This window comes from Chiloscyllium plagiosum, unplaced genomic scaffold, assembly GCF_037043375.1.
Source record: "Chiloscyllium plagiosum isolate Xiang-an unplaced genomic scaffold, Cpla_swu_hap1 HiC_scaffold_8, whole genome shotgun sequence".
Classification (NCBI taxonomy): Eukaryota; Metazoa; Chordata; class Chondrichthyes; order Orectolobiformes; family Hemiscylliidae; genus Chiloscyllium; species Chiloscyllium plagiosum.
Genome location: NW_028270146.1, coordinates 86,333,685 through 86,359,433, shown reverse-complemented (window position 1 = coordinate 86,359,433; position 25,749 = coordinate 86,333,685). Strand labels below are relative to the sequence as shown.

The following is a 25,749-nucleotide window of genomic DNA, read 5'->3' as shown; positions in this document are numbered from 1 at the left end:
CTCCGCCATTCAATCATGACTGATAAGTTTCTCAAACGATTGTCCCCACAACCCTTGATCCCCTTGACAATCAAGAATCTATCTATCTCCATCTTAAATATACTCAATGACCTGGCCTCCACAGCCTTCTGTGGCAGTGAATTCTACAGATTCACCAATCTCTGGCTGAAGAAGTTTCTCCTCATCTCTGTTCTGAAAGGTCTTCTGTTTATTCTAAGGCTGTGCCCTCAGGTGCTAGTCTCTCTGACCAATGGAAACATCTTCCCAACTATAGTGCACTGCACACCATGCATAGTTGATATTAAAGTATTTGCACATACCAGGTCCACCGCTCACAACTCTAAAATGGCCAATTTTCTGAGGGGTGACAAAGATAATGCTTAAAAGACACTGTGACACTCTCGTTGAAGAGTGGCAGTGAAGGTAAGCAAATCCTGCACTGCGGATCTTGATAGCCTGTTTGGCCCACTGGGTCAAGAATGGGTCAGTCACAAATGTACAGTCACGGCAGAAGCCTGCTCCCCTGAGTAGACATGGTCCTTGAATTGGGGGACAGTCGGCCATGATGTCTCAACATGCTCTGGAAACTTTCTTCCTCGTGACACATACCCTACTGGCACAAGCTTTCCCATCTTTCTTGCCAAGCATTGCCCACAAACAAACAGCTAGACATTCACCTTTTCCTCTTCAGAAATTTAACAGGCCTACAGCCTCCAGCCATGCCGAGGGATTTAGCGGGAACAGCACGTTCCTGAGCCCACCTGTCCGGGGAGGAGTGTGTTTCGAATGTGGGAAAATAACCATTTTGCTTTTGATTCGGAGGATTCAACATCACCTCACTCACCAGCTGCACCTGTCAATCACCCACCTATCCCTCAACCCCGCCCCCCTGGCGGGGTCAGAGCATAGTCTGCGATAGCTACAACCCATGAGAGAAGCTAAGCCTTACTGAAAGGGTTCGTTCCTTGTCTTCTTCCATTTGAGAGGCCACTCGCACTGCTACCTGCAAAGAAAAGGTGGAAAGGTCAAAGATTAACTTCATCACCCTGACAATAACAGAGAAACGTACGCAGTCTGGATTGACGACCAGAAAGGAGTGCAACCAAATGCAGACTTTGGGCTAGAAGCCAAAGCTGCGGCTCCATGGATCACCAGTTTACCGTCACACACTGTTAGACGCACACAGGTAAAGGAGAAAGTGAGGACTGCAGACGCTGGAGAGCCAGAATTGGGAAGGGCAGCGCTAGATGAAGCACAACAGCTCAGGCAGCATCTGAGGAGCAGGAGAGTCGATGTTTCGGCCATGAGCCCTTCATCAGGAATGTGAGGGTCACGTGAAAAGGTCAGCTGAGGAAGACACTGAAGCCCAATAGGAGAACAGCGAAAAGAAAAAAAAGGGCAAGAAAAGCAACTGAAAAAATTGAGGGTCTCCGGGAGGAGGGGGGTAGGGGTGGGGAGCAAATTATTATGACAGCTCACATGTTCGAACCCGAATAAATGAGGCTGTGGTCATTCTGAGGTTGTAGACAGAGGTGAGACTTTTCGCCCACCAATGAACAAACTGTTTGAACTGATTGATGGACAAAATGAAGGGCACTGCTCGTCCCTGGCCACTCAGGTGTTTCCTTTCTTCCTGGTGGTGGAATATAAATAAAGATTTACACATTTGTTGTTCTTCACTGTGTCCTACACCTGCACACACACAACATGGGTGCAGGGGAGAAAATAAAAAAACACAAGAAAAAAAACAGAACTATCAGAGGTTCTGTTCACTCTGAGAAAAAGGAAGGACCAAATGTGCCAACCACCCAGTTCCTGCTCAATTTTATTTCGTGCACTTGTTTATGAAACCTACAAGGGCCCGGTAAGATCCGCAGCTTAGTAATACCTTTGCAACAGCCAAACTGTACGTATTGCTGAAAGAAAATATTTTTGCACTTTAGATGATGTGCAATCTCTTAGTGAACCTTGTTGCAGCTGTAGGTAACACAACAACATGTGAAGTGTTTTATTCATCCTGTTCCTGGCTTTCTCAAAGACTGGGCCTTTATTTTCAACACTTCCATCCAGAACCAGCTGTCAACATTTAGGATTTGATTATTTTGTTTCACTCGGCACATTATGTGGGTGACAAAACAATAGAATGGTCAGATAGAAGAATAGGAGCATAAATCTGATCCTGGATTAGGAATTCCACGTGAAGAGCCAAGGACCATAGGAGCACGGAAAGTGGGGGAAATAATGTGGAGCAGATGACCAGATTAATTCAGGATAACACTTTGTTGATTTCTTTCGGAAGCCTGTCAGACATGTTGTCTTTTGGAGCGGAGGACATTATGTCGAAACACGAGCTGCCCTCTCAGCTGGATGGCAAAAGATACTGTGGCAGCACTTGGAAGAAGGACTGCGTCCAGTTCTGGTCATCCTGTTGGAGGAAGAGTGGAGAGGGTTCAGCAGAGATTTACCAGGATGTTGCTGGGAATGGAAGGATTGACTTTTAAGGAGAGATTGGATAGCCTGGGACTTTTATCAGTGGAGCATAGGAGCTTGAAGGGTGACCTTACAGAGGTTTATAAAATCATAACAGGTACAGATCAGGTGAATGATATATGTCTTTTTCCTAGGGTGAGGGATTAAGACTAGGGGATATATTTTTAAGGTAGGAAAGATTTGAAAAAAACATGGGGGACAAATATTTTCCACAGTGAGTGATTCGTGTGTGGAATGAACTTCCAGGGAAAGTGTTGGATGTAAGTACAATTACAACATTTAAAAGACATTTAGGTAAGTACATGAAAAAGACATGTTTGGAGGGATGCGGACCAAGCGCAGGCAGGTGGGACTAGTTTAGTTTGGAATTATGGTCAGCATGGACTGGTTGGACCAAAGGATCTGTTTCCATGCTGTATGACTCTATAAGTGAAGAATTATGCCCGATATCCTAGCCAATATTTATCTCTCAATCAATTAAGCAACAGATTCAGTGCTCTTTTATCACATGTTTGTGGGATCTTGCTGTGCACAAACAGAATGCGCAAGAATCACACAGTGCCTACATTTCAGAAATGTTTTATTGGCTGCAAAGCACCCTGGATGAGGGCGTAGAAGGGTGGGTTAATAAATTTGCAGATGACACTAAGATCGGTGGAGTTGTGGATAGTGACGAAGAATGTAGTAGGTTACAGAGTAACACAGATAAGCTGCAGAGCTGGGCTGAGAGGTGGCAAATGGAGTTTAATGCGGACAAGTGTGAGGTGATTCACTTTGATCGGAGTAACCGGAATGCAAAGTACTGGGCTAATGGTAAGATTCTTGGTAGTGTAGATGAGCAGAGAGATCTCTGTGTCCATGTACACAGATCCTTGAAAGTTGCCACCCAGGTTGACAGGGTCATTAAGAAGGCATACAGTGTTTTAGCTTTTATTAACAGAGGGATCAAGTTCCAGAACCATAAGGTTATGCTGCAGCTGCACAAAACTCTGGTGTGGCCGCACTTGGAGTATTGTGTACAGTTCTGGTCACCGCATTATAAGAAGGATGTGGAAGCTTTGGAAAGGGTGCAGAGGAGATTTACTAGGATGTTGCCTGGTATGGAGGGGAGGTCTTACAAGGAAAGGCTGAGGGACTTGAGGCTGTTTTCGTTAGAGAGAAGAAGGTTGAGAGGTGACTTAATAGAGACATATAAGATAATCAGAGGGTTAGATAGGGTGGACAGGGAGAGCCTTTTTCCAAGGATGGTGACGGCGAGCACGAGGGGGCATAGCTTTAAATTGAGGGGTGACAGATATAGGACAGATGTCAGAGGTAGTTTCTTTACTCAGAGAGTAGTAAAGGTATGGAATGCTTTACCTGCAACGGTAGTAGATTCGCCAACTTTAAGTGCATTTAAGTCGTCATTGGACAAGCATGTGGACGTACATGGAATAGTGTAGGTTAGATGGGCTTCAGATTAGTATGACAGGTCGGTGCAACATGGATGGCCGAAGGGCCTGTACTGCGCTGTAATGTTCTATGGTCTATGTAATGAGATTGTTAAAAAGTGCAACATAATTGTAATCTTTCTTTTGCGTTCGTGAGAAGAATGAAAAGCTGAGGGAAATACAGTCACAGAAAGGACAGGGTCAGATAGGATATTGATTTGATCTTAACGCAGTGAGAATGTACAATGAATGAAGGCAACACATCTCCTTAAAGACCTGCAGTAGGCCTGAAGAAATTGTCATTAGAGGCAGATCCTTCTTTAACTCAGTCCCAACACGACCTTTTTCTTTCATCTGCAATCAAGACTTTCCATCTACTTTCGCTGATCAGTGCACAAGCTGTACCCACTGGCTTGTAATAAAAGCCTGAAGATTTACTTGCTTGAAAATCGGAATTGGGATGAATTCCTGTCTCCACTTTACCGTCTGCTGCTCAAATGTGCCAGCCTCAACTACGACGGTGAAATTTAGTTAGCATCGCACCCCTTCACCACAAGTTAAGGAACAAAAAAAATTGCTGAAGGAATGTCTAAATAAAGCCAAATCATTTCTGAGGCCAGGAATCCAGTGTTTGCAATAGTGTTCTGTTTCTCCGTAAAAATTACAGAGCCCTTTATTTTAAACCGAAACATTCTGCACAAATCAACGTAGTCCACTGTATTCGAAGATGTCTCCGTGGCAAAAGAATGTTAATTTACTTTTGTAAACTCCTTCCAGTGTGGAAGCAGGCCATTCAGTCCATTGAGTCCACACTGGCCATATGAAGTACATCCCACCCAGACCCACCTCATCCCTGTAATTCCCATGGCTTACACACCTAACCTATACATCCTGGACACTGAGGGCAATTTAGCATGGCCAATCCGTCTCACCTTTGGACTGTGGGAGGAAACTGGAGCACCCAGAGGAAACCCATGCAGACACAGGGAGAATGTGCAAACTCACACGGATAGTCACCCAAGGGTAGAATCAGTCCCTGGTCCCCGACGCTGTGAGGCAGCAGTGCTAATGACTGAGCCACTGTGATGTCCTTTGTGGTCCATTTATAGCCCTTGACCATTTGGTTATCTACTAAATCTGTCTTGGTGTGTAATGTGTTCATAAAGTTTGAAACGCCTTTTAATGAAAAATTTTGGATTCTGTGATCTCTCTATCTGTGGGAAAACAAGTAAGTTTATGAAAGGAGGAAAGGCTGCTGACCAGTCTGACCATAGCTCAATTTATGGACCACTTTGCCATGCCAGTAGCCGTAAGGTGGGCAGTTTCCAAAGCAAGTTGATGAGAAGGTAAAAGTTCAGGATACAAGTGCGAAGGGGAATTCTTTTCATACATGTAGATCAAATCAGATTCTAAATCACTCTGGATTACTGGCCAAGCAAATTCTTCACTTACAAATTCTCATCCTTGCATTCAAATATGTCCATGGTTTTTTCCCCTCCTCTCTTTATAATGTTGTCCAACTCTACAGTGCTTCGAGATTTCTGCACTAGTGTAATTCTAGCCTCTTGAGCATTCCCAATTATAATTGTTTCACTGTTGGTAACAGTGCCTTGAATTGCTTGGCCCCAAGCTCCACAATATATGCTCTACTCCATTTAATCTCATCCTTTAATGCCTGCTATAAAGAGTTTGGATCGTCTCAACTAATATCACCTTTGTGGCCATATTTTGTTTTATAATGTTCGAACAAAGCACCTTGGAACACTTCAATTAGTTAACGCACTGCATAAATATATGTTGTTATCATTGTTGTTTGGAACTCTCAAATACTTGTATTTTTTTTTAAGGACAGCTGCATCAACATAGTACTTCATTAAATATAAAAATGTCATGCCTTATTTCCATTGTTCCGACGTTTCCCCATGTTTCTGCCCTCCACATCGTTCCTCTCTCGAAAGTTCTGGCTCATGCTGACACACATAGATACACAAGTGACAGCAACCTTATTGTAGTTGATGAAAGCAACAAAAGACTGCTTGATAGTCTGGATAATTTGGCCAGAGTCAGTCAAAGGTAAGCCCAGCCAAATCCAGTTCTGACCCTATTCCCCCAGTTTTCAAACAGATCCCCTTTCAAATGGCATGTTTGTTTGTGCTGCAACAAATAGGGAGCAGCATTTCCTGCACATGCTCATTGTCAGCATCAGCTGCTGCATTAATAGAAATAAATTGGCTTGACACAGACTAACAATATTAAGCAGTCTTTCACCAGTTGCAAGTCTTGTGTGTGCTTTAGCTATCATTAACTGTTCCCTCTGTTTCATTTTTTTGAGGATTCAGTGAGTAATGATGGATTTACAATCAGGAAACATCAGACAAGCTGAATTCCTAACTTCCAATGTGCTCATAGACTCTGGAGAAACTGTAATTATTTTTTGGTTTAAAAATTGCCAAAGTAGTATTCTGAATGAAAAGAAACATATTATCTCATTTAGGATTTAAAACAAAACTTTGCTATTAAAAAATAAAAAAAAAAGTGCTGTGGAGTCTCGGCTGGTTCCGTGTTATCTGTGGGGAGAACCACAGAATTGGAAATAAAATTGATGGTTTTTTTACAATTCCAGATGAGAAGTAGCTCCAATGCAGTCACTGATTTACCAGATTTTAGTCTAACCAAAAAGCTGGGGGCCTAAGAGATGAGAAGTTTGGTTCCTTGACTGATTTACTAGAGGATAAGTGCTTCCTGTAGAACTGCACCCTAGGAAGAGATTGTCCATAGCAAGGAGGAATGGAAATTTCCTCAGTGGCCAAATTACACCCAAATTACAGCACATATTCACCAAAGACACGATGGCAGAATTCAAACACCATCGGGTCACTATCTGCATGGGGTTGCACATTGTCCCCGTGTCTGCATGGGTTTCCTCTGGGTGCTCTAGTTTCCTCCCACAGAACAACGATATGCAGGTTAGGTGGAATGGCCATGGGAAATGCAGAGTTACAGAGATAGGGTTGAGGGGGTGGGAGGGGGTTGGGAGAGTGTGGGCCGGGTTGGGATGCTTTTCAATGAGCCAAATAGCCTGCATCCACACTGTCGGGATTCTCTGAAAGAGAAAAGTATAACTGCCTGAAAATCAATTGCTTACCCTTTAAAAACCCAAGCAACAATTCATTAAAATAGTGATTTGAGCTTCTTGATTTCTTACTTAAATTACTGACTAATTTAATACCAAAACTCAAAGGCAAATGATACTGAAGGGAAATCAATGCGAAGGCAATACGTTGTCTCCAAAATGCAAGAACAGAGATATTAAAATGAAGGTAAGGGAGAAATTGTACAAACGAATGCATCAAACATTCTTTGTCGAAGAACTTTGAAGGATTATGTGAAGAAAACAATAATCTATTATTAATAAAATCTCCATTGCTGAATGTGGTGTGACCAAGTGATGCGCTGGTGGATTCCACCTGCCACATTGAATTAATAAGGCCCTCACTATATTGGATGAAAGAATTTTGGAAAGTCAAACTATCAATGAAAGGGAAATCAAACATGAATTGGGACAGACAGAGAAATACATGCATAAATCAGACACATTTCTTCTGTTACTTGTTGTCTAAGGTTATTAGCCCTTTACTATTAAAGATGAAAGCTGTAAGCATCATAGGAGAATGAATGGGGCAGTACGTGATGTTTGTGAGCTTTAGAGCATATTTGGGAGGGGAAAGGAGATTTCCTCTGTCCTTTCAACCATGCAAGGTTTGCAGAGAATTCATCGAGACAGGATCCATGTATACTTTCACACACAGCATTACAGGAAAATGAAATGGAAGGCTTTAGATATTCTAAAACCTTCATAAGAAGCAACTTAGCTAAACAATGTCTTTAGGTTCAATAAACTGTTTTGAAATTAATGAGGCAGTACAGCCACTGCAGGGGAGGAGGGAGAAAGGCTGGAGAAAGAGAAATTTGTTTCAGGTAAAATGCCATTTTTTTTTCCCATTCAGTTAAAATGGAAATCAGTTACATTAAATATTCTGCCAAAATTGAAAGTTGCCAGACATAATGTGTCTCTGTCTAACCTGCAGTGTTTCATTCGTCATTTTGTAAATAGTTACTTGCCTCCTTCTTTCACTCCTAAGCATCCTTTCAGCTCGTGCAATGAAATGGTTTTATCTTCGTTCAAGTCACAGTAATCGGTGAATTTCCGCCCACATTTCTTTGGCTTGGCTTTCTTCCTCAAGAAGCGTTTGAATGGCTTCATTTCCTTCTTGTGGATGTTGTTGCTGCCGTTCTTATCCAGTTGACCAAAGTACCAGTGTACGACGCGTTCCTCCAGTGTGTGGTTTGGATCGGGCTCAGGAAACCTGCGTCAGGAACACAAGAGCTCCATCAGTTGTGACTGCCATCCAGCACAATGAATAAACACAAGGTGAGACACTTGGTGAGGCGTCCTGATCTGCTTCTCACTGACAAGGGACAATAACCTTTGTCTGGTTTCAGTTTCAGTAACACACACACACACACGACAAACAAACACGACAACAGTATCATAAAACAAGAGATGTGCTGGTGCCAACTACCATTTGGCAATCTGTGCTTATTTATGAAGCAGCCCGGAGGAAAGCTTTAATAGACTGAAAAAAAAACCCGAAAGAACCGCGGATGTTGGAAATCAGAAACTGAAACAGAAATTGCTGGAAAATCTCAGGAGGTCTGGCAGCATCTGCGGAGAGAAATCAGAGTTAACGTTTTGGGTTTGGTGACTCTTCCTCAGAACTGATGGTTGCTAGGAAAATGTTTTTTTTAATGCAGAAGATAGAATGGGGGAGGGAGTAAGGAGTAAGTGACAGGTGGAGATAGAGCCTAAAGTGAGAGAGAAACAGTTGGAGAGGCAAAGGAGAGGATAACAATCAGCGTAGGGGGTATGAGTAGCTGTTAATAGGGACTTTAAAGGCTAATAATGGGTTATGTGTAATAGCAGCTCATGTGACAACAAGGCCCGGTGTGTTTGTGCACGAGTGTGCATGTGCACGTGTGCGTAAGTGTGGAGAACTTAGGAAAGATGCTCATGTCATAAATTTGTTGAACTCGATTTTGAGTCCGGGTCAACCAGTCAACGCTTCACTTCTCCAATGTAGAGGAGACCACAGTGTGAGCAGCAAATACGGTAGACTAGATTGTGTGAAGTGCACATAAATTGCTGCTTCACCTGGAAGGTGTATTTGGGACCTTGGACTCAGAGGAGGGGGCATTAAATGGGCAGGGGAAGGCACCTTGGGAGTGTGTTTGGAGTGAAAGAGGAGTGGACCAGGGTGTCCCAGAGGGATCGATCCTTGCAGAAGGCTGACAACTGAAGGAAGGGGAACATGTGTCTGCTGGTGACATCCCAATGGACATGGTGGAAATGACAGTTAATGAACCTCTGGATGTGCTTCTGGGGCTGGGGATGACCTTCAAACTGTCCGCTTTTTTCCTTAATCGAGCATTCCCTGGCACTGTAGTTGGCAGGACCCTGACCCATCTCCCACATTTCAGCCCTCACTCCCTCTCATCTCTCCCATAACAGTGAAAGGGTTCCCCCTTTGACCTCACCCACTATCCCAAAAGAAGCACACCCAGAGGACCATTAGCCGCCATTCCTGCCCTGTCCAGCAAGGTGCCACCATCAGACACATATTCCTCTCCATTCCCTTGTCAACATTCCATAAGGACTGTTCCCTCCAGGACAACCTGCTATTACACACTACCCATTGGCAGTCACTAACAGTCCCCATTCACAGCCATTCATTATCCTGGCTGACCATTAGCCACACTCCTTTTACTGTCCAATTCTTTTTCTCTCTGGCTCTCTTTTTCTGGTTTTGTTTGGGCTTTATCAGGCTATTTGCCATTTAACAGGGAGGAATAATTCCTGATGCCAGCAACTTGTCAAAATGAAGGTTTCAGGTACTGGAAGCCATTGCTTAATCTTAAAATCTGGGATTGGAGATGGTTGAGGTGAATACCCTGCAAAATAGGATGTTTTAACGAACAGAAGAAGGGAATGAATTTATATCAGGGTTTTAGCATCCTTGGGTTTGCACCCAAAGCACCGACAGTCAATGAATTAATTTTGAATTGCAGGCATTTCAGTGACGGAGGGAAATACAGGTACCAATTTGGTCTTAGCAAGGAGGTAAATGACCAGCTAATCTGTTTTGGTGGATTGGCTGAGGGACGAATCTTGGTCAAGTCTGAGAGAAACCACTGTCCTTCTTTGAATAGCTAAAGGAATATCTTTACCTAATGCAGGCACAAGCCAGGCATGCAGGTAAAACAGGAACAAATAATCCATGACATATTGCCTCATTTTCCCGAAGGCATCTGAGTGCCCTCTGCCCGCTTGATTGGCACCACTTTCACAAGCGTCCACTCCCTCCACCCTGACACTCAATAGCAGCAATGTGTACTATCTACAAGATGCACAACAGAGATTCGTCAAAGATCCTCAGGCAGCACTTCCAATCCCATGACTTCTTCCACCTAGAAGGACAAGGGCAGCCGATACATGGGAACACCCATGTAATTGCAGGTAAGAAGCAAGTGCACAAATAAAGGTGATGATTCAAACATTTTTTGCATGAGTTTTTTGCAAGTTCCCCTCCGAGCCACTCATCATCCTGATGTGGAAATATGTCACTGTTCCTGCACTGTCGCTGGGTCAAAATCCTGGAATGTCCTCCCTAATGGCATCACGGTTCACAGCAAGTGGACGGAAGTGGTTCAAGAAGGCAGCTCTCTGTCACTTTCTCAAGGGCACCTAGAGACAGCCAATAGGTGCTGGCCAACCAGCCAAGCCCACATGCCACAAGTGAATGAAAAAAGGTTGAAATGTTCAAAACCATCCGGAGTTTAGATAGAATCACGAGAGAGAAACTGGCAGCTGGTGGTGAAGTAGATTAGTAATTCAGAGACACTTGCTAGTTTTCTGAGGCTACAGATAAGAATTTAATCATGGCAGATGGTAAAATTTAAATGAAACATTTTTCTAACCTGGAATTGAAAGTTACTTTCAAGTTTACTACGACACTGGCTATCATCGATTGTCACAGAAACCTATCCGTGTCAATAATGTCCTTTAAGGAAGGAAATCTGCCATCCTTAAGGTGGTCTGGCCTACATGTGACTCTGAACTGTTCTAAAGGGATTGGCAGTAAAAGTTGGCTGTGGCACAGACTCCTAAATCCCTTGAATAAATAACAAAGAAATTGTCCCCGTTGATAGGACACCAAAAACCAGAGGACACTGATTTAATGCAAAACAAACCAAGATCACTTAAGGAAAAGCCTTTGTTCCCGCAAGTCACAGCGAACTGGAAAACACTGCCTGAGAGTGTGGTGGAAGCAGATTCCATTGTAACTTCTAAAATGGAATTGGATCATTATTTACAGAGGAGAATTGATTTACACAGGTAAGAAATGCTTGTTACAGACTCATTTTGTGCTGTAACCATTCTACAAACAGAGAAGATTTCCCAAAAATGGCTTTTTTATTTAGCTGTCCATAAGGGAAGCCATTGGATTGTCAAGACCTCAGATTTACTGGCTATTATTTGTGAATTAGCAGCAGTGCATTGGCGCGTGCACGCACACACACACACAGACACACATATAGTTTCACAAACATATGCAGTCTCTCACGTATAGACACTCACAGTCACATGTACACACATTAATATACAGACGCACAGTTGTACACAGATATACAAATTCTCACCAAGATTTAAATGAGGCCATTTTTGAGCCGGGCTTTCAACCCTTGCTTCCGTGAAATCAACTACACATATCTTTAAGGTTTAACAGTCTAAAGTGGCCAATCTCACATAAAGTGAATCCTTCTGGAAGGGAGAACTGGACAATGTATGAATTTGTTTGGGATGGAAGTCACAGTAAATGGGTACTAATATATTAATGCTGGTCTCCAGCATGTGCTGAGAGTCCATCATTCATGAGATGGGTTTACTGTCAGGATGTTTGGCCTGTCATTGGACTACAAGCACCCACATTGGTGGCATTGTGTTGCTGGAAGTAACCCCCTCACCTTGAGTAAACAGTGCCCTGCCTCTGCTCATGCAAGTTTCTGTTCCTGCAGGATTCCATTATTCCAAAGCTCTCCTGGCTGATGCACCCTTCCACCCTGCATAAAGTTCAGTTCACCCTAGTTTCTGCTGTCCTTGTCCTTAGTGGTTACGAGCTCCATTCAACCCTCCTACGGGTTCAATGACCTACGCTGACACCTGACCTGGCAACAGCTCAATGTAAATTCTCACCATTGTTTTCAAATCCCTCCATGCCCTCACTACACACCATCTTTGTAGCTTCCTTCAACGCATACAACGTCCCAAGATCTTTGTGCTCCTCTAACTCTGCATTTATCATTTCCCTTGTTATACCAACCTTCAGCTACTTGGGAGTAACATTCAGGAATCTGCTCCCTAAATCTCCCTGTCTTCCCCTTCCTTAAGTAACTTTAAAAGCTACTGCTTCAACCAAGTTTTTGATCATCTCTTGTGTTGGCCCTTCAGGCCTGTCATTAATTTTTATCTGATTAAGCTCCAGTGCATCTTACAATAAAGAAGGTGCCACATTAATAAAAGTTAATGTTGTGAGAAATGGGCAATTTGGCCTTTTGGTCCTTCTGAGGGCAGCTAATCATGGAGAAAGCAACTATGGGCTATTGGCTGCACTCTCACAGCTGAACACTGTCTCAAGCATGCTTCTGTAAGATTAATTCCACTCACTGAAGTGAGCAGATCCATGACTAGAGATTAAAACTGACTACAAGCTCATATGAAAATCTGACAGTCACCTGATGTCTCTGAATGGCTAAATATATTGTGAGCACTGCCAACGGTACATGATGTAGCTTTCAGCCAAAATGCAAGATTGAACCTTTCTCCACCTGAGATTATTCGGTCAGATTTTCCTTTCGACATAACACGGAGGCTAACAGGACATGCTGCTGTTGTTCCTCTACAAATAGAAGAAGAACTGCAGCTAAGAGTCATAGAGATGTACAGCACGGAAACAGACCCTTCGGTCCAACCCGTCCATGCTGACCAGATATCCCAACCCAATCTAGTCCCACCTGCCAGCACCCGGCCCATATCCCCCCAAACCCTTCCTATTCATATACCCATCCAAATGCTTCTTAAATGTTGCAATTATACCAGCCTCCACCACATCCTCTGGCAGCTCATTCCATACATGCACCACCCTCTGCGTGAAAAGGTTGACCCTTAGGTCTCTTTTATATCTTTCCCCTCTCACCCTAAACCTATGCCCTCTAGTTCTGGACTCCCCGACCCCAAGGAAAAGACTTTGTCTATTTATCCTATCCATGCCACTCATAATTTTGTAAACCTCTATAAGGTCTCCCCTCAGCCTCCGATGCTCCAGGGAAAACAGCCCCAGCCTGCTCAGCCTCTCCCTGTAGCTCAAATCCTCCAACCCTGGCAACATCCTTGTCAATCTTTTCTGAACCCTTTCAAGTTTCACAATATCTTTCCGATAGGAAGGAGACCAGAATTGCATGCAATATTCCAATAGTGGCCTAACCAATGTCCTGCATAGCCGCAACATGACTTCCCAACTCCTGTACTCAATACTCTGGCCAATAAAGGAAAGCATATCAAATGCCTCCTTCACTATCCTATCTACCTGCGACTTCACTTTCAAGGAACAATGAACCTAAACTCCAAGGCCTCTTTGTTCAGCAACACTCCCTTGGACCTTACCATTATGTATATAAGGAGAAAGTGAGGTCTGCAGATGCTTCAGTCACGGAGGTGAAAATGTATTGCTGGAAAAGCGCAGCAGGTCAGGCAGTATCCAGGGAACAGGAGAATCGACGTTTCGGGCATAAGCCCTTCTTCAGGAAGGGCTTATGCCCGAAAGGTTTCCTGAAGAAGGGCTTATGGAAGGTTTCCAGAAGAAGGGCTTCTGCCCAAAACGTCGATTCTCCTGTTCCCTGGATGCTGCCTGACCTGCTGCGCTTTTCCAGCAACACATTTTCACCATTATGTATATAAGCCCTGCAAAGGTTTACTTTCCCAAAATGCAACACCTCGCATTTATCTGAATTAAACTCCATCTGCCACTTCTCAGCCCATTGGTCCATCTGGTCCAGACCCTGTTGTAATCTGAGGTAACCCTCTTCGCTGTCCACTACACCTCCAATTTTGGTGTCATCTGCAAACTTACTAACTATACATCTTATGCTCGCATCCAAATCATTTATATAAATGACAAAAAGTAGGGGACCCAGCACTGATCCTTGTGGCACTCCACTAGTCACAGGCCTCCAGTCTGAAAAACAACCCTCCACCACCACCCTCTATCTTCTACCTTTGAGCCAGTTCTGTATCCAAACGACTAGTTCTCCCTGTATTCCATGAGATCTAACCTTGCTAATCAGTCTCCCATGAGGAACCTTGTCAAACGCCTTACTGAAGTCCATATAGATCACGAAGCACATGCACAAATGAAGGTGATGATACAAACTTTTTTTGCATGCGTCTATTTACTCTTCTCTTAAGTTTTACACAAATGACTTCTTGCTTGCTACCTCATGAGTGAAACACACTGAATGATGTTGTGTCTCCGTACTTGGGAGGTAGATAATGTCAGCATAGAAGGTTAAGATCCATAATTTCAAATACTTAAGTACACTGTAAAGAATGTTAGAAAATTCAATTAGTGAAAATCGACCTCTCTGGCACTGAAAATAAAACTACACATGTGAAATCTCATTCCTTTAGGTTTTGACCATTGTTAAAGGCTTTTTAAAAATTGTAAATTTAAAACTGAAACTAAAACTTTCTATCTCCCTCTCGCCCTCAGGTATGTGTCAGTCATTATTCAATTGGTAGCACTCTGAACTCTATATTGCAAGGTTTCAGATTCATGTCCCATCCCAAATCTTAAGCTCAAAAATCAAGCCTGACACTCCAGTGCAGTAAACAGAATTACCTTAGGTGTCCTGACCAATATTACCCCCTCAATTCACAGCGCAGTCAACTAATTTGGTAATCTATCACACTCAAGCTCTGTGGGAGTTAGCTGTACATAAATTGATTACCTGCCTCAAGTTACTTTACCATTTGTGGAGAAAAGATCTACAAGGATGTTGCTGGGCTTGGAGGATTTGAGCTATAGGGAGAGGCTGAATAGGCTGGGGCTGTCTTCCCTGCAGCATCGGAGGCTGAGGGGTGACCTTATAGAGGTTTATAAATTCATCAGGGGCATGGATAGGGAACATAATAAAGATCTTTTCCCCAGGGTAGGGAATAACTAGAAGGCATAGGTTTAAGGTGAGAGGAGAAAGATATAAAAGGGACCTAAGAGGCCACCTTTTCACGCAGAGGGCGGTGCGTGTGTGGAATGAGCTGCCAGAGGAAGTGGTGGGGGCTGATACAATTACAACATTTCAAAGGCATCTGGATGGGTATATGAATGGGCTGGGGGGGGGGGGTTAGAGGGATATGGGCCAAGTGCTGGCAAGTAGGACCAGATTGATTTCGGATATCTGGTCAGCATTGGCGAGCTGGACCCAAAGGGACTTTATCCACGCTGTACAGCTCCTTGATTCTGTATGCACATAAAACAGCAAAAAGATGGTTGTAAAATAAAAATGAAATGCCTGGTGGCTATGAAAATCATGAAGTAAATACAATTCTTTCTTTTTCCTCTAATATTACTTTCCTTCTCTTGTGTCCCCCTTCCTGTACCTGATATGATTTTGAATTGCCCTTTACAGATCTATTTTTCAGTCTGCATACTGGTTGTTAGATTGGTAAAGAATTATACAGTTACTTGCCATATTCATTCCGGTGAAAGTGAGGACGGCAGATACTGGAGTTCAGAGTCAAGATTAGAGTGGTGCTGGAAAAGCACAGCAGGTCATGCAGCATCCGAGGAGCAAGAAAATCAATGTTCCCAGAAGGGATTTTGCCCAAAGCATATATTTTCCTGCTGCTCAGATGCTGCCTGACCTGCTGTGCTTTTCCAGCACCACGCTAATCTTGATTCATATTCATTCCAGTCCCTGGAGTCCTGTTCCCTCATTGCAAAGCCACCAGCTCCCATTTTCAGAAACTCATCAAACAAAATATTTAAAAATTCAATACGCAAAGGAAGTCGAACTAACAGTAGCTGATATTAGGGGCTCTGCTCCAGCAAAATCTGGTGTTCCATATTCCCCTCAGAAACTTGATTATCGTTTAAAAAAAGAGACATGTCTTGGTGAAACTTTTCTATCTTCTGCTCATCAGGACAAACAAGAATGCCAAATTTCAAACAATCACAATTTATATTGCAAGCGTCCTGATTGGGTGGGAAGTTGGCTCTGATTGGTCAAGGCATTGCCATGGAGATAGCAACAGGGGGAGTTATGGACTCCCCAAACTCCCAGATTTGTCAGAAAATGCAGAAGGGTTAAACATATTCAAATCAAAGAACAGCAACAATGTGTTTTTTTTTCAGCAGTTTTGTACAGCCAAACGACAATCTACAAACTAGATTATCTGATGACACGGGGAGTTGTCTATTTTTCATATGTATATTGTGTAAACATTGCTAATGCCCTGCACTAATCATTTAAACTACAGGCAAATTGCATAGCCCATTCTATTGTACAACTGTTTCCGAAACAGGGACTCATAGCTCAATGCTTCGGGGAATTTGATATTATCATGGGCTATACTGTCACTGATGTGCTGTTGGTTGCCAAGATCATTTTGTGTCAATGCAAAAGTGAAAGATATATATGGGTCAATAAATATAACTGATTATCGCATCTTGTGTTTCAACTTGCAATTGCTGCCTACCATAGTGACCCTGCCAGCATACAAAAAGCTAATGAAAATGGAAAAATAAACACTGATCAGCAATGACTAACTTTGTATATATTGTAAGTGCAATAGACTCCAATATGTTCTAAATATATCACAAGGTTGACATGCTATTGTCAGTTGAGGTCATCTCAACACCAGGATATATAATTTCATGACAAAACTCTACAGACAGTTTGTTGCTATATACAAATTCCCAAAATATATGCATATGATGAACAAAAATGATGTGTAAGCCACTGTTCAGGAATGAAATATAATTTATGTCAAGAAGACAATCAAACTTCAAGAAATTTTAAGGACCAGAAAGTGACTATAAAGGAGTCTTGAGATAGGAATCTTATAAATATGGATTGGTTTTCTAATCTGGCCACTGACTTGCTTTCATAATGAATGGTCCGACATATTTCAAAATGTGAATTAGATTAGATTAGATTACTTACAGTGTGGACATTGTGACGGACATTTTGTTTTCCATCTGAAGTTGAAGGTCTTCAGCCTTGTATTTGTTCAAATGGCCAACAACAAAACTGCAATTGGTACAGGTGAGAATAACAATCTTATGAAGCTATCATTCTTATCAGATCCAGCCCAAGTGGATAAAGTGAGATGAAGCAGATTTCTAGCAGATAACACCTTGTTGTAGCTCTGTCACAGGTATATAAATACAGAATTTCAGTATTACTGAAGAAAACACATTTTGTTGAAACTTGTACTCATTGGGGCAGTTCATAAAAAATACCAGACCAATCAACATTTTCCTCTCATCCTAAATGCTGTTCCCCTTTACAGTGGTATTCTTGTGAATTATGCTGACAAACGCAAGATGTAAAGCTTCAACAAAATACATCACTTGTCAGCAATTTTCAAGCTACCACTCATTCCTGTATGCAATACATGATTTGTGCTTATTCAAACTGTTGCCTTGTCAACGGTACTGTTACAATCCCATGTCCCCCAGCCCAAATGGTCATTTCAGCCATTTCCTTTTCTTTTAAGAAGAATCATACAAAATAATTTTCCTTTCTGCATAATTTTCTCAGAAACCTGTCTACCACGACTGAAACCGTGATAACTGGTTGAACCCTTTCATGTTCTCCTGCACTTTCTGGGCTTGGGTGACCGACATTGATGTGAGGAATGACTTATGGAACTGCTGAAGTCAGTGAGCATTTGTTATTTGAGGAAACACAAGTGTCTGCCCAGAGCTGTGTGTAAAACATTCTCAAAAGCTGGCTCCATAGAATGCATTGCTGTACATGAGAAACTCAGTATCTACAAATTGTGAATATGGAACTGAACATTTCTTTTCATGCGGTTTGGACAACTCAGGCGAAGCCAGTATTTATTGCCCATCTCTAATTGCGCTGGAGATGGTGGTGGTGAGCTGCCTTCTTGATGCTCAGCAGTCTTTGGGTTGTTGGGACACCAGCAGTTAGGGAGTTCCAGAATGTTGATCCATCAACAGTGAAGGAATGATGCCCCGGTTCCAAGCTCTGTTACCTGGAAGGTGCGCAGCCCTAATGTTCTGGTTTGCCAAGTCACCACCATGCATGGAGGTCTGCACACGGATAAAACAAATTAGTGGGCATATTGGTTCCAGGTCAGGAGGGTATGTAGATTGGGAGTGGAATATACAATAGTGAAGTTCCCATCTATCTGCTGCTGTCATCCTTCCGGAGGTCATGGGTTTAGGAGGTGCTGTTGTTATAGCTTGGGGAGTGCATCTTGCAGATGGCACATACTGCTGCTACTGTGCATTGGTGATGACGGGACCAGATATTGAAGATTGAGTTCAAGTGGGCTGTTTTTCTTTCATGTATGGTATTGAGTGTTCTTGGAGGTGCACTCATCCAGCCAAGGAGTGAATATTCCATCCCACTCCTTACTTCTGACCAACTTTCAACAGCCACAACCATCTTCCTTTATGCTAGGTATGGCTCTGACCAGTGGAGAGCTTGCCCCTGATACCTATTGATCCCAGTTAGAGAGGGCTCCTTGATGCCATGCTCGGTCAACTGTCAAAGGCTGTCACTCTCACCTAACCTCAGGAATTCAGCTCTTTTGTCCATCTTTGGACCATGACTGTAATTAGATCAGAGGCTGAGTGGCCATAGCAAAAGGCAAACTGAGCGCCAGTGAGCAGCTCACTCCTTTGAAATGGCCAATTGATGACGGTACTGTCAACAACTCCTTCTGCCATTTTGCTGATGATCAAGAGTAGATTGGAAAGGCAGTAACTGGCTGGGTTTGATTTGCTCTGCTTTTAGCGCACAGGAAGCGCTTAAGCAATTGTCAGGTAGATGCCAACATTGCTGCTGTAGTGGAACAGCTTTGCACGGCGAGCTGTGGGGCACAAGCTTTCAGTTCCATTGCCAGAATGATATCAGGGCCTGTAGCCTTTTAATATTCTGTGCCTTCAGCCATTTCTTGAGAATCATATCAATTGAAGACCTGCCTCTGTTGTCCTGGGGAGCTGCAGATGAGGCCAGGATGGATCATCAACTCTACCACTTATGAATCATAGAATCCTTCCAGTGTGCAAGCAGACCATTTGGCCCATCGAATCCACACTGACCCTCCAAAGAGCATCCCACACAGATCCACACCATCCCTGTAACCCTGTATTTTCCATGCATGATCCACCTAACTACGGTCAAACTATCTAACTTGCACACCTTTGGACTGTGGAAGGAAATCCACACAGTCATTGGGAGAATGTACAAATTTCACACAGGCAATCACTCAAGGCTGGAATTGAACCCCGGCCCCTGACGCTATGAGGCAGCAGTGCTAACCACTGAGCCACCGTGCCATGTCTTCTGGCTGAAGATGGATTTCAAATACTTCAGTTTTATCTTCTGCACTATGTCTTCAGCTCCTCATCACTGAGGTTGGCTTTCAGAGGAGTATTTTGTCCTTTTTTTTCTGAAGAAAGGCTTTAAGACAGAGGCTGGAGCTGTCTATTTGAAACCAATAAACAGCTTGGAAGGCTTCGGTATTTTTTTCAAGTTGGAATAATAGAAAGAAAAATAAAATGCACTGGTGAAATCAGAAAGGACAAGTTTAAAAAAAAGTTGTTTTTTGTGAACCTTGTTAAAATCAAAAACAAAGCAAGGGGTGAAATTAAAGCCAAGGTGGGCACATGCCAAGCAAAGACTAGAAAATTAATGAGGAAAGATTGGATCTTGTTGGTATTTTATTGCTGGAACAGCACAGCAGGTCAGGCAGCATCTAGGGAACAGGAGATTCGACGTTTCGGGCACAGGCCCTTCTTCAGGAATGAGCAGAGAGTGTTCAGCAGGAGAAGATAAAAGGTAGGGAGGAGGGACTTGGAGGAGGGGAGTTGGAAATGTGATAGGTGGAAAGAGGTCAAGGTGAGGGTGATAGGTCGGAGTAGGGTGGAGGCGGAGAGGTCAAGAAGAAGACCTCTCCACCTTCCTGACCTGCAGTCTTCTTCTTGACCTCTCCGCCTCCACCCTACTCCGACCTATCACCCTCACCTTGACCTCTTTCCACCTATCACATTTCCAACTCCCCTCCTCCAAGTCCCTCCTCCCTACCTTTTATCTTCTCCTGCTGAACACTCTCTGCTCATTCCTGAAGAAGGGCCTGTGCCCGAAACGTCGAATCTCCTGTTCCCTAGATGCTGCCTGACCTGCTGTGCTGTTCCAGCAATAAAGTTTCAACTTTGATCTCCAGCATCTGCAGACCTCACTTTCTCCTCTTGTTGGTATTTGACAAGCTGCTTAAATGATGTGTGCTGCTGTCACACTGTGCCAGATTGATCTATGTATGACAGCAGTGAATCTCTGTGTTAATCTGCTCTGAACTTCTGCCCCACCAGTCACCCTGAATGGCTTTTATACGGAGCTAAGCACCGGGCATGGCTGCTATCAATGAGTTCAGCCTGACCAATCTATGAGGAGAAAGACTGCGGTTAGCACAAGGACAGAGATAACACATCATTGAGCTTTTCAGTGGCCTATTGTTAAATAATTTCTAACAGATGCCTTGGAATGGCATTGCAAAGGCCTGGTACAGCATGTCCATTTGTCTTCTTGGTAGTTGGCTCAGCAACGCTGGTACTGAAGGAAAATGGAAAGCATGGGGGACAATTAAACGGTATCACAGTGTCAAACATAAAACAAACCAATGTAACATGAATGGACAAATAGCCAAAGTACTAAACATCTAGTCAGCACACATCATATTCTGCAGTGTGTCTGTGTATGTGCCCGTGCATGTGTCAGTATGTGTCTGGGTATCTGTATATGTCTGTGCGTGTGTCTGTTTGTGTGTGTATCCGTATATGCCTGTATGTGCATCTGCATCTGTGTCTGTGTTCATGTGTTTGACTGTGTATACACCTGTGTTTATTTGTGTGTGTGTGCACGTGATTGCGCCGTGTGTGTCTGTGAAATTGTGCCTATGTGTCCGTGTTTGTCTGTGTGAGTATGCGCTTGTGCATGTGGTTGTGCCTGTGTCTGAGCATGCGTATATGTCTGCACGTGCGTGTGTGTGCCTGCGTGTGCGTGTGTGTCTGCCTGCGTGTGCATGTCTGTGTGCCTGCGTGTGCATGTGTGTGTCTCTGCACGTGCGTGTGTGTGTGTGTATCTGCGTGTGTCTGTGTCTGTGTCTGCAGGTGGCTTGGAGGTTTGTGAATCTCTACCATGGGGCTCCTTCCTCACGACCAATAATGCACTGCTGGTGAACTTACCCAAATGAGCTGGTCAGTCAGATGCAACAATGGGTGTCGCTGTATATGGTATTCATGGATTTGCATTGGCTGAAGAGGGAAATCTTGGAAAGAAGGTTCTTATGGAGGCTGACTTCAGCCTAGCCTACGGATGCACAAGATTTTGAATGTTCTTCGAACTGAAGCAAAATCCAATTAAAGGTTATGCCTGGGTTCATATTTCAGGCACTCTTGAAATGCAGCAGGAGTCCCATGCCCTCCTGAATGAGCTTCAGAACCATTTATTATTTACCTTCTGCCACCATTTTGCATCATGGGCCTTCTTAAGTACGCTCCAGGGCAATTGTTCTGACTTCAAATTGCAGAATTACAGTCCAGCGTCAAACTAGTAACAAATTCACCAAAAGTTTGAATGCAAACAATTGACATTCCCTACAGTTGGCGGAAGAGTAATGTTCCTTCCCATCCCCAAGATACCCTACTGCAGCAGCCCATCATTTCTCTTAAAGAAGTATTTCTTGGGCTTTCAGTCTGAAACCCTCTGCAATTACAATGTTTTTCTTTTCGGTCTTTTTGTTTTGCCTGCATTTACTCTAAAGCCCAGAATCCAGCACTTTTCTTTGCTGATGAGATTTTTGTTTTGTTATTTTCCTAAGTGATCAAGATTTCGAGTGTTCCATCAGCTTTCTCTCCTGACTGTTCAGCTCCCTTGGATTTCCAGACAGGGATCTTTGCTGCTAAAAGTTTTTGCAGTTAAAAAAAAATTAAACAAAAGGAAGAAAAGCTGGCTTAATAAATATCTCCTGCAATTTAGACTTCTGCCAGGTATTGTGTACAGGAGGAATGTGGACTACATTACAAGGGGACATCTGCCTATATTTTGTAATTCTTGATGCCTGGAAATGTTTAAAACTTACAATTTGCAGGAAGGGGAAGTTGGTATTTAACTTGTCTCTTGCAGTTCACTGAACCTAAGACGTCAGTTGTATCTTTGGTAATAGTTTGAAATTGCAGATCATCCTCCTCACATTATTTGGAAAGATTTTTTTTCCGACTGAAGTGACTGTGATGGAAATGGAATATGCAAGGAAGCCTGTGGGAAATTTAAGCTTTTTGCTCAAGTTTGTACAAGAGGAGATAATATTTTCCTACATTTGCAATCCAAATATGTACTCAGAGTGTAAAAGTATCTCAGAAGTCAACCTTAACCTCAAATACCAATCATCCCTAAGGTTTTCCGCAGTAAGAAAGCGAGTGAATTATGGATATAAAGGAACAAAAGAACTGAAACCCTGAAATAAAAACCGAAACTGCCTCAATGAAAAATAAAGCAACAGTTTAACATTTTAGATCAAAATATTTTGATGGATCACAGATCTGATGAATGTTGGCCAATCTTTTTTTTATCGATAGTGTGGTGCTGGAAAAGCACAGCAGGTCAGGTAGCATCCGAGGAGGAGGAGAATCGATGTTTCGGGATTCCTGATGAAGCGCTTTTGCCCGAAACATCGATTCTCCTGCTCCTCAGATGCTGCCTGACCTGCCGTGCTTTTCCAGCATCACCCTATCAACTCTAATCTCCAGCATCTGCAGTCCTCACTTTCACCCAATCTTTTTGTACGTCTTCTGCCTTTTCTCGAGTCTGCCTTAGCACTTTATCTCTGAATGGCAAACCCATTTTCCAATCTGCTTACAGTCTTTTGACCCAGAGCCTGTGTAGCTGGAGATATGTTGCTCATTTCAACAGTCCTGAGGCTAGAGAGGAAGTAGCAATTATTCCCAATCCCAAGGTGAAAGGTCTATAGACCAGCACACTGCATCATGTAGAGGGTCACCAGCACAGAACCTAAGAAATATTTGGAGAACCAGTGCAGAAAATTAGCATGTCAGTTATCAGTAATGGTTGCATAGCAATCTATGCTCTACAGTCTGTTTCCCAGGAACACACCAAAACAAACATTGACTGCGTTTGGAGGACCATCAACTTGGTCAAAGATGCTCTTCGGTCTGCCCAAAATGCGTTGACCTTCCAGAACAAGGAGTTGACCTCAACTGAGTGTTGCAGACTGGCACATTCCAAAGTTCCAGTGCTGAGAGAAGCACTAAAGGTTGGAGCAGCTGCTGCCGGGGTACAGTGGGGAAAGGCCATTATACCAGGTCTTTCTGCTAAAGTTAAATGGGGGAACATTCAGTTATCAGAACCTCCTGGTGTCTCAATCGCATATAAATATGGTCTTGTACAAGTGAAAGATGCTTTTGGGTGGTTTGTTGGATAGAGTCAAACAACGTTTGCTTGTTTTCTTCATATACTATTGCACAGAACTGAACTGTGTTTGTGACTACGTATATGTATAAAAGGAATTTTTTATGAATAAAATATATTTTTGGAATATTTTTTAAAATTCTGATATTTTGTTTTCTTTTTTCTTTTAATGGGATGTGGGCGATACTGGAAAGGCCAGCATTTATTGCTGCAGCCTGAATTACCCCAGGAAAAAAGTGGCTCACTTGGCCATTTCAGATGCAATTAAGAGTCCACTAGAATGCTGTGGGTCTGGAGTCACACATAGGCCAGACAAGGTAAAAGTAGAGACATAGAAACAAGAAAGAGTAGGCCATTTGGCCCTTCGAACCTGCTCTGCCATTCAATATGATTATAGGTGATCCTCTAGCTCAACATCAACTTCCCACTGTCTCCCCATACCCCTCATTGCCTTTAATATCACAACAATTAATGATTTGTTGCTCAAACATATTCAGTGACTTGGCCTTCTGTGATAAAGAATTCCTCAAGTTCTTTTTGAGTGAAGAACCTTTTCCTCATCTCAGTCCCTAATGCCATTCATCAGTAATTTCTGGTTTATGCCCGAAACATCGATTCTCCTGCTCCGCAGATGCTGCCTGACCTGCTGTGCTTTTCCAACACCACATGCTTGACTCTGATCTCCAGCATCTGCAGTCCTCACTCTCCCAGTCCGAATGGCCTACTTTTTATCCTGAGCCTATGCACCCACCCCCCCCCCCGGTTCTAGACTCCCCAACCAGGGAAGACATCCTCCCTGATTCTAGTTTGCCCAGCCCTCTTAGAGTTTTACAGGTTTCAATCAGATCTCCTCTCATCTTTCTAAACTGCAATGGTCCAGTCTAATGATTCTTGCCCCACAGGACTAATGCTCCCTCTAAACAGCACATGCTCTACATATGGTAATCAGCATCTGCATGTTAGCAGGACATCCAGAAGATGCTGTCCAATCTCTCTCTCTCTCACACACACACACGTCACAGTCCCACACAGATGGACAGAAAAATAGAGGGAAACTGAATAGGTTAATCCCGACATTCCTGTTACCAGTCTAGTGAGCCTCCTCTTCACTCCATCTAAGGAGAATCCATCTTTTCTTCAGTCGCAAGATCAATGCTGCATGCAACACCCCAGCTGTAGTCCCACCATGGCCTTGGATAACTGCAGCAAGATATCCAATTTCTGAACTCAAATCCTATTGTAATGAAGGCTAATATACCTAATTACTAATTACTTGCTGCATCGGACTGTCTACTTTCCCAGACTAGTGCACAAGGAACCCAGAGCCTTTTGTACATCTACACTACCCAATACGTCACCATTTACATGTGCTGCTGTTCAATGTTTTGCAATATTGCATACAACTTCCCATTCAGCCAAATTGTACTGCACCTACCTGGGGATTTCCTTCTTGAAAGGGCACTCGTGAACCTTATGGATTTTCACAACTGATGACGACAAAGACCAGCTTTTTATATTCCAATTTATCAACTGATTTCAAATTCCAGCAGTTGCTGAAGTGGGATTTAAACCCACATCCCCAGAGTATTAACACCAATTCAGTGAATGTGTGTGTGTATTGGGAGGGGGGATTGGTGTGTGTTTGACTATGTGCTTGTGTGTATACGCTTGTGTGTAAGGATTGTACATGGGTGTGTCCACGTGTGCATATGTGTGTGTGTCTGTAATCATGTGCGTTCGCATGTGTTTTATGTGTTTGTACATGGGTTATAAGTGGGTATCTGTCTCCAAAGTGGGTGTCTGTATCTGTATGTGTGCATATGTATGTGTGTGTATGTGGTTTTGTGTGTGTGTATATACGTGTGTACATGTGTGTGTGTGTGAGCGCGTGTGTGTCATGGTATGAGTGTAGGTATGTGCATCTGTGTGTGTATATGCGTGTCTATGTCTGTGCAGGGTCATTTGTGTGTGTGTG

The 25,749-nt window shown here is 43.2% G+C and overlaps 1 protein-coding gene across 4 annotated transcripts in view; it reads right to left on the bottom strand.

The window, feature by feature from the left end:
• smoc1 (SPARC related modular calcium binding 1) overlaps positions 1 to 25,749 on the bottom strand; it is a 246,871-nt gene that overhangs the window by 11,725 nt on the left and 209,397 nt on the right. For all 4 annotated transcript variants that reach the window (XM_087990075.1, XM_087990076.1, XM_087990077.1 and 1 more), the window contains 2 exons: positions 8,039 to 8,287; positions 950 to 999 (listed from right to left, as the gene is read on the bottom strand). In XM_087990075.1, coding sequence (XP_087846201.1) covers positions 950 to 999; positions 8,039 to 8,287 — 299 coding nt within the window. The remainder of the gene's footprint in view (positions 1 to 949; positions 1,000 to 8,038; positions 8,288 to 25,749) is intronic.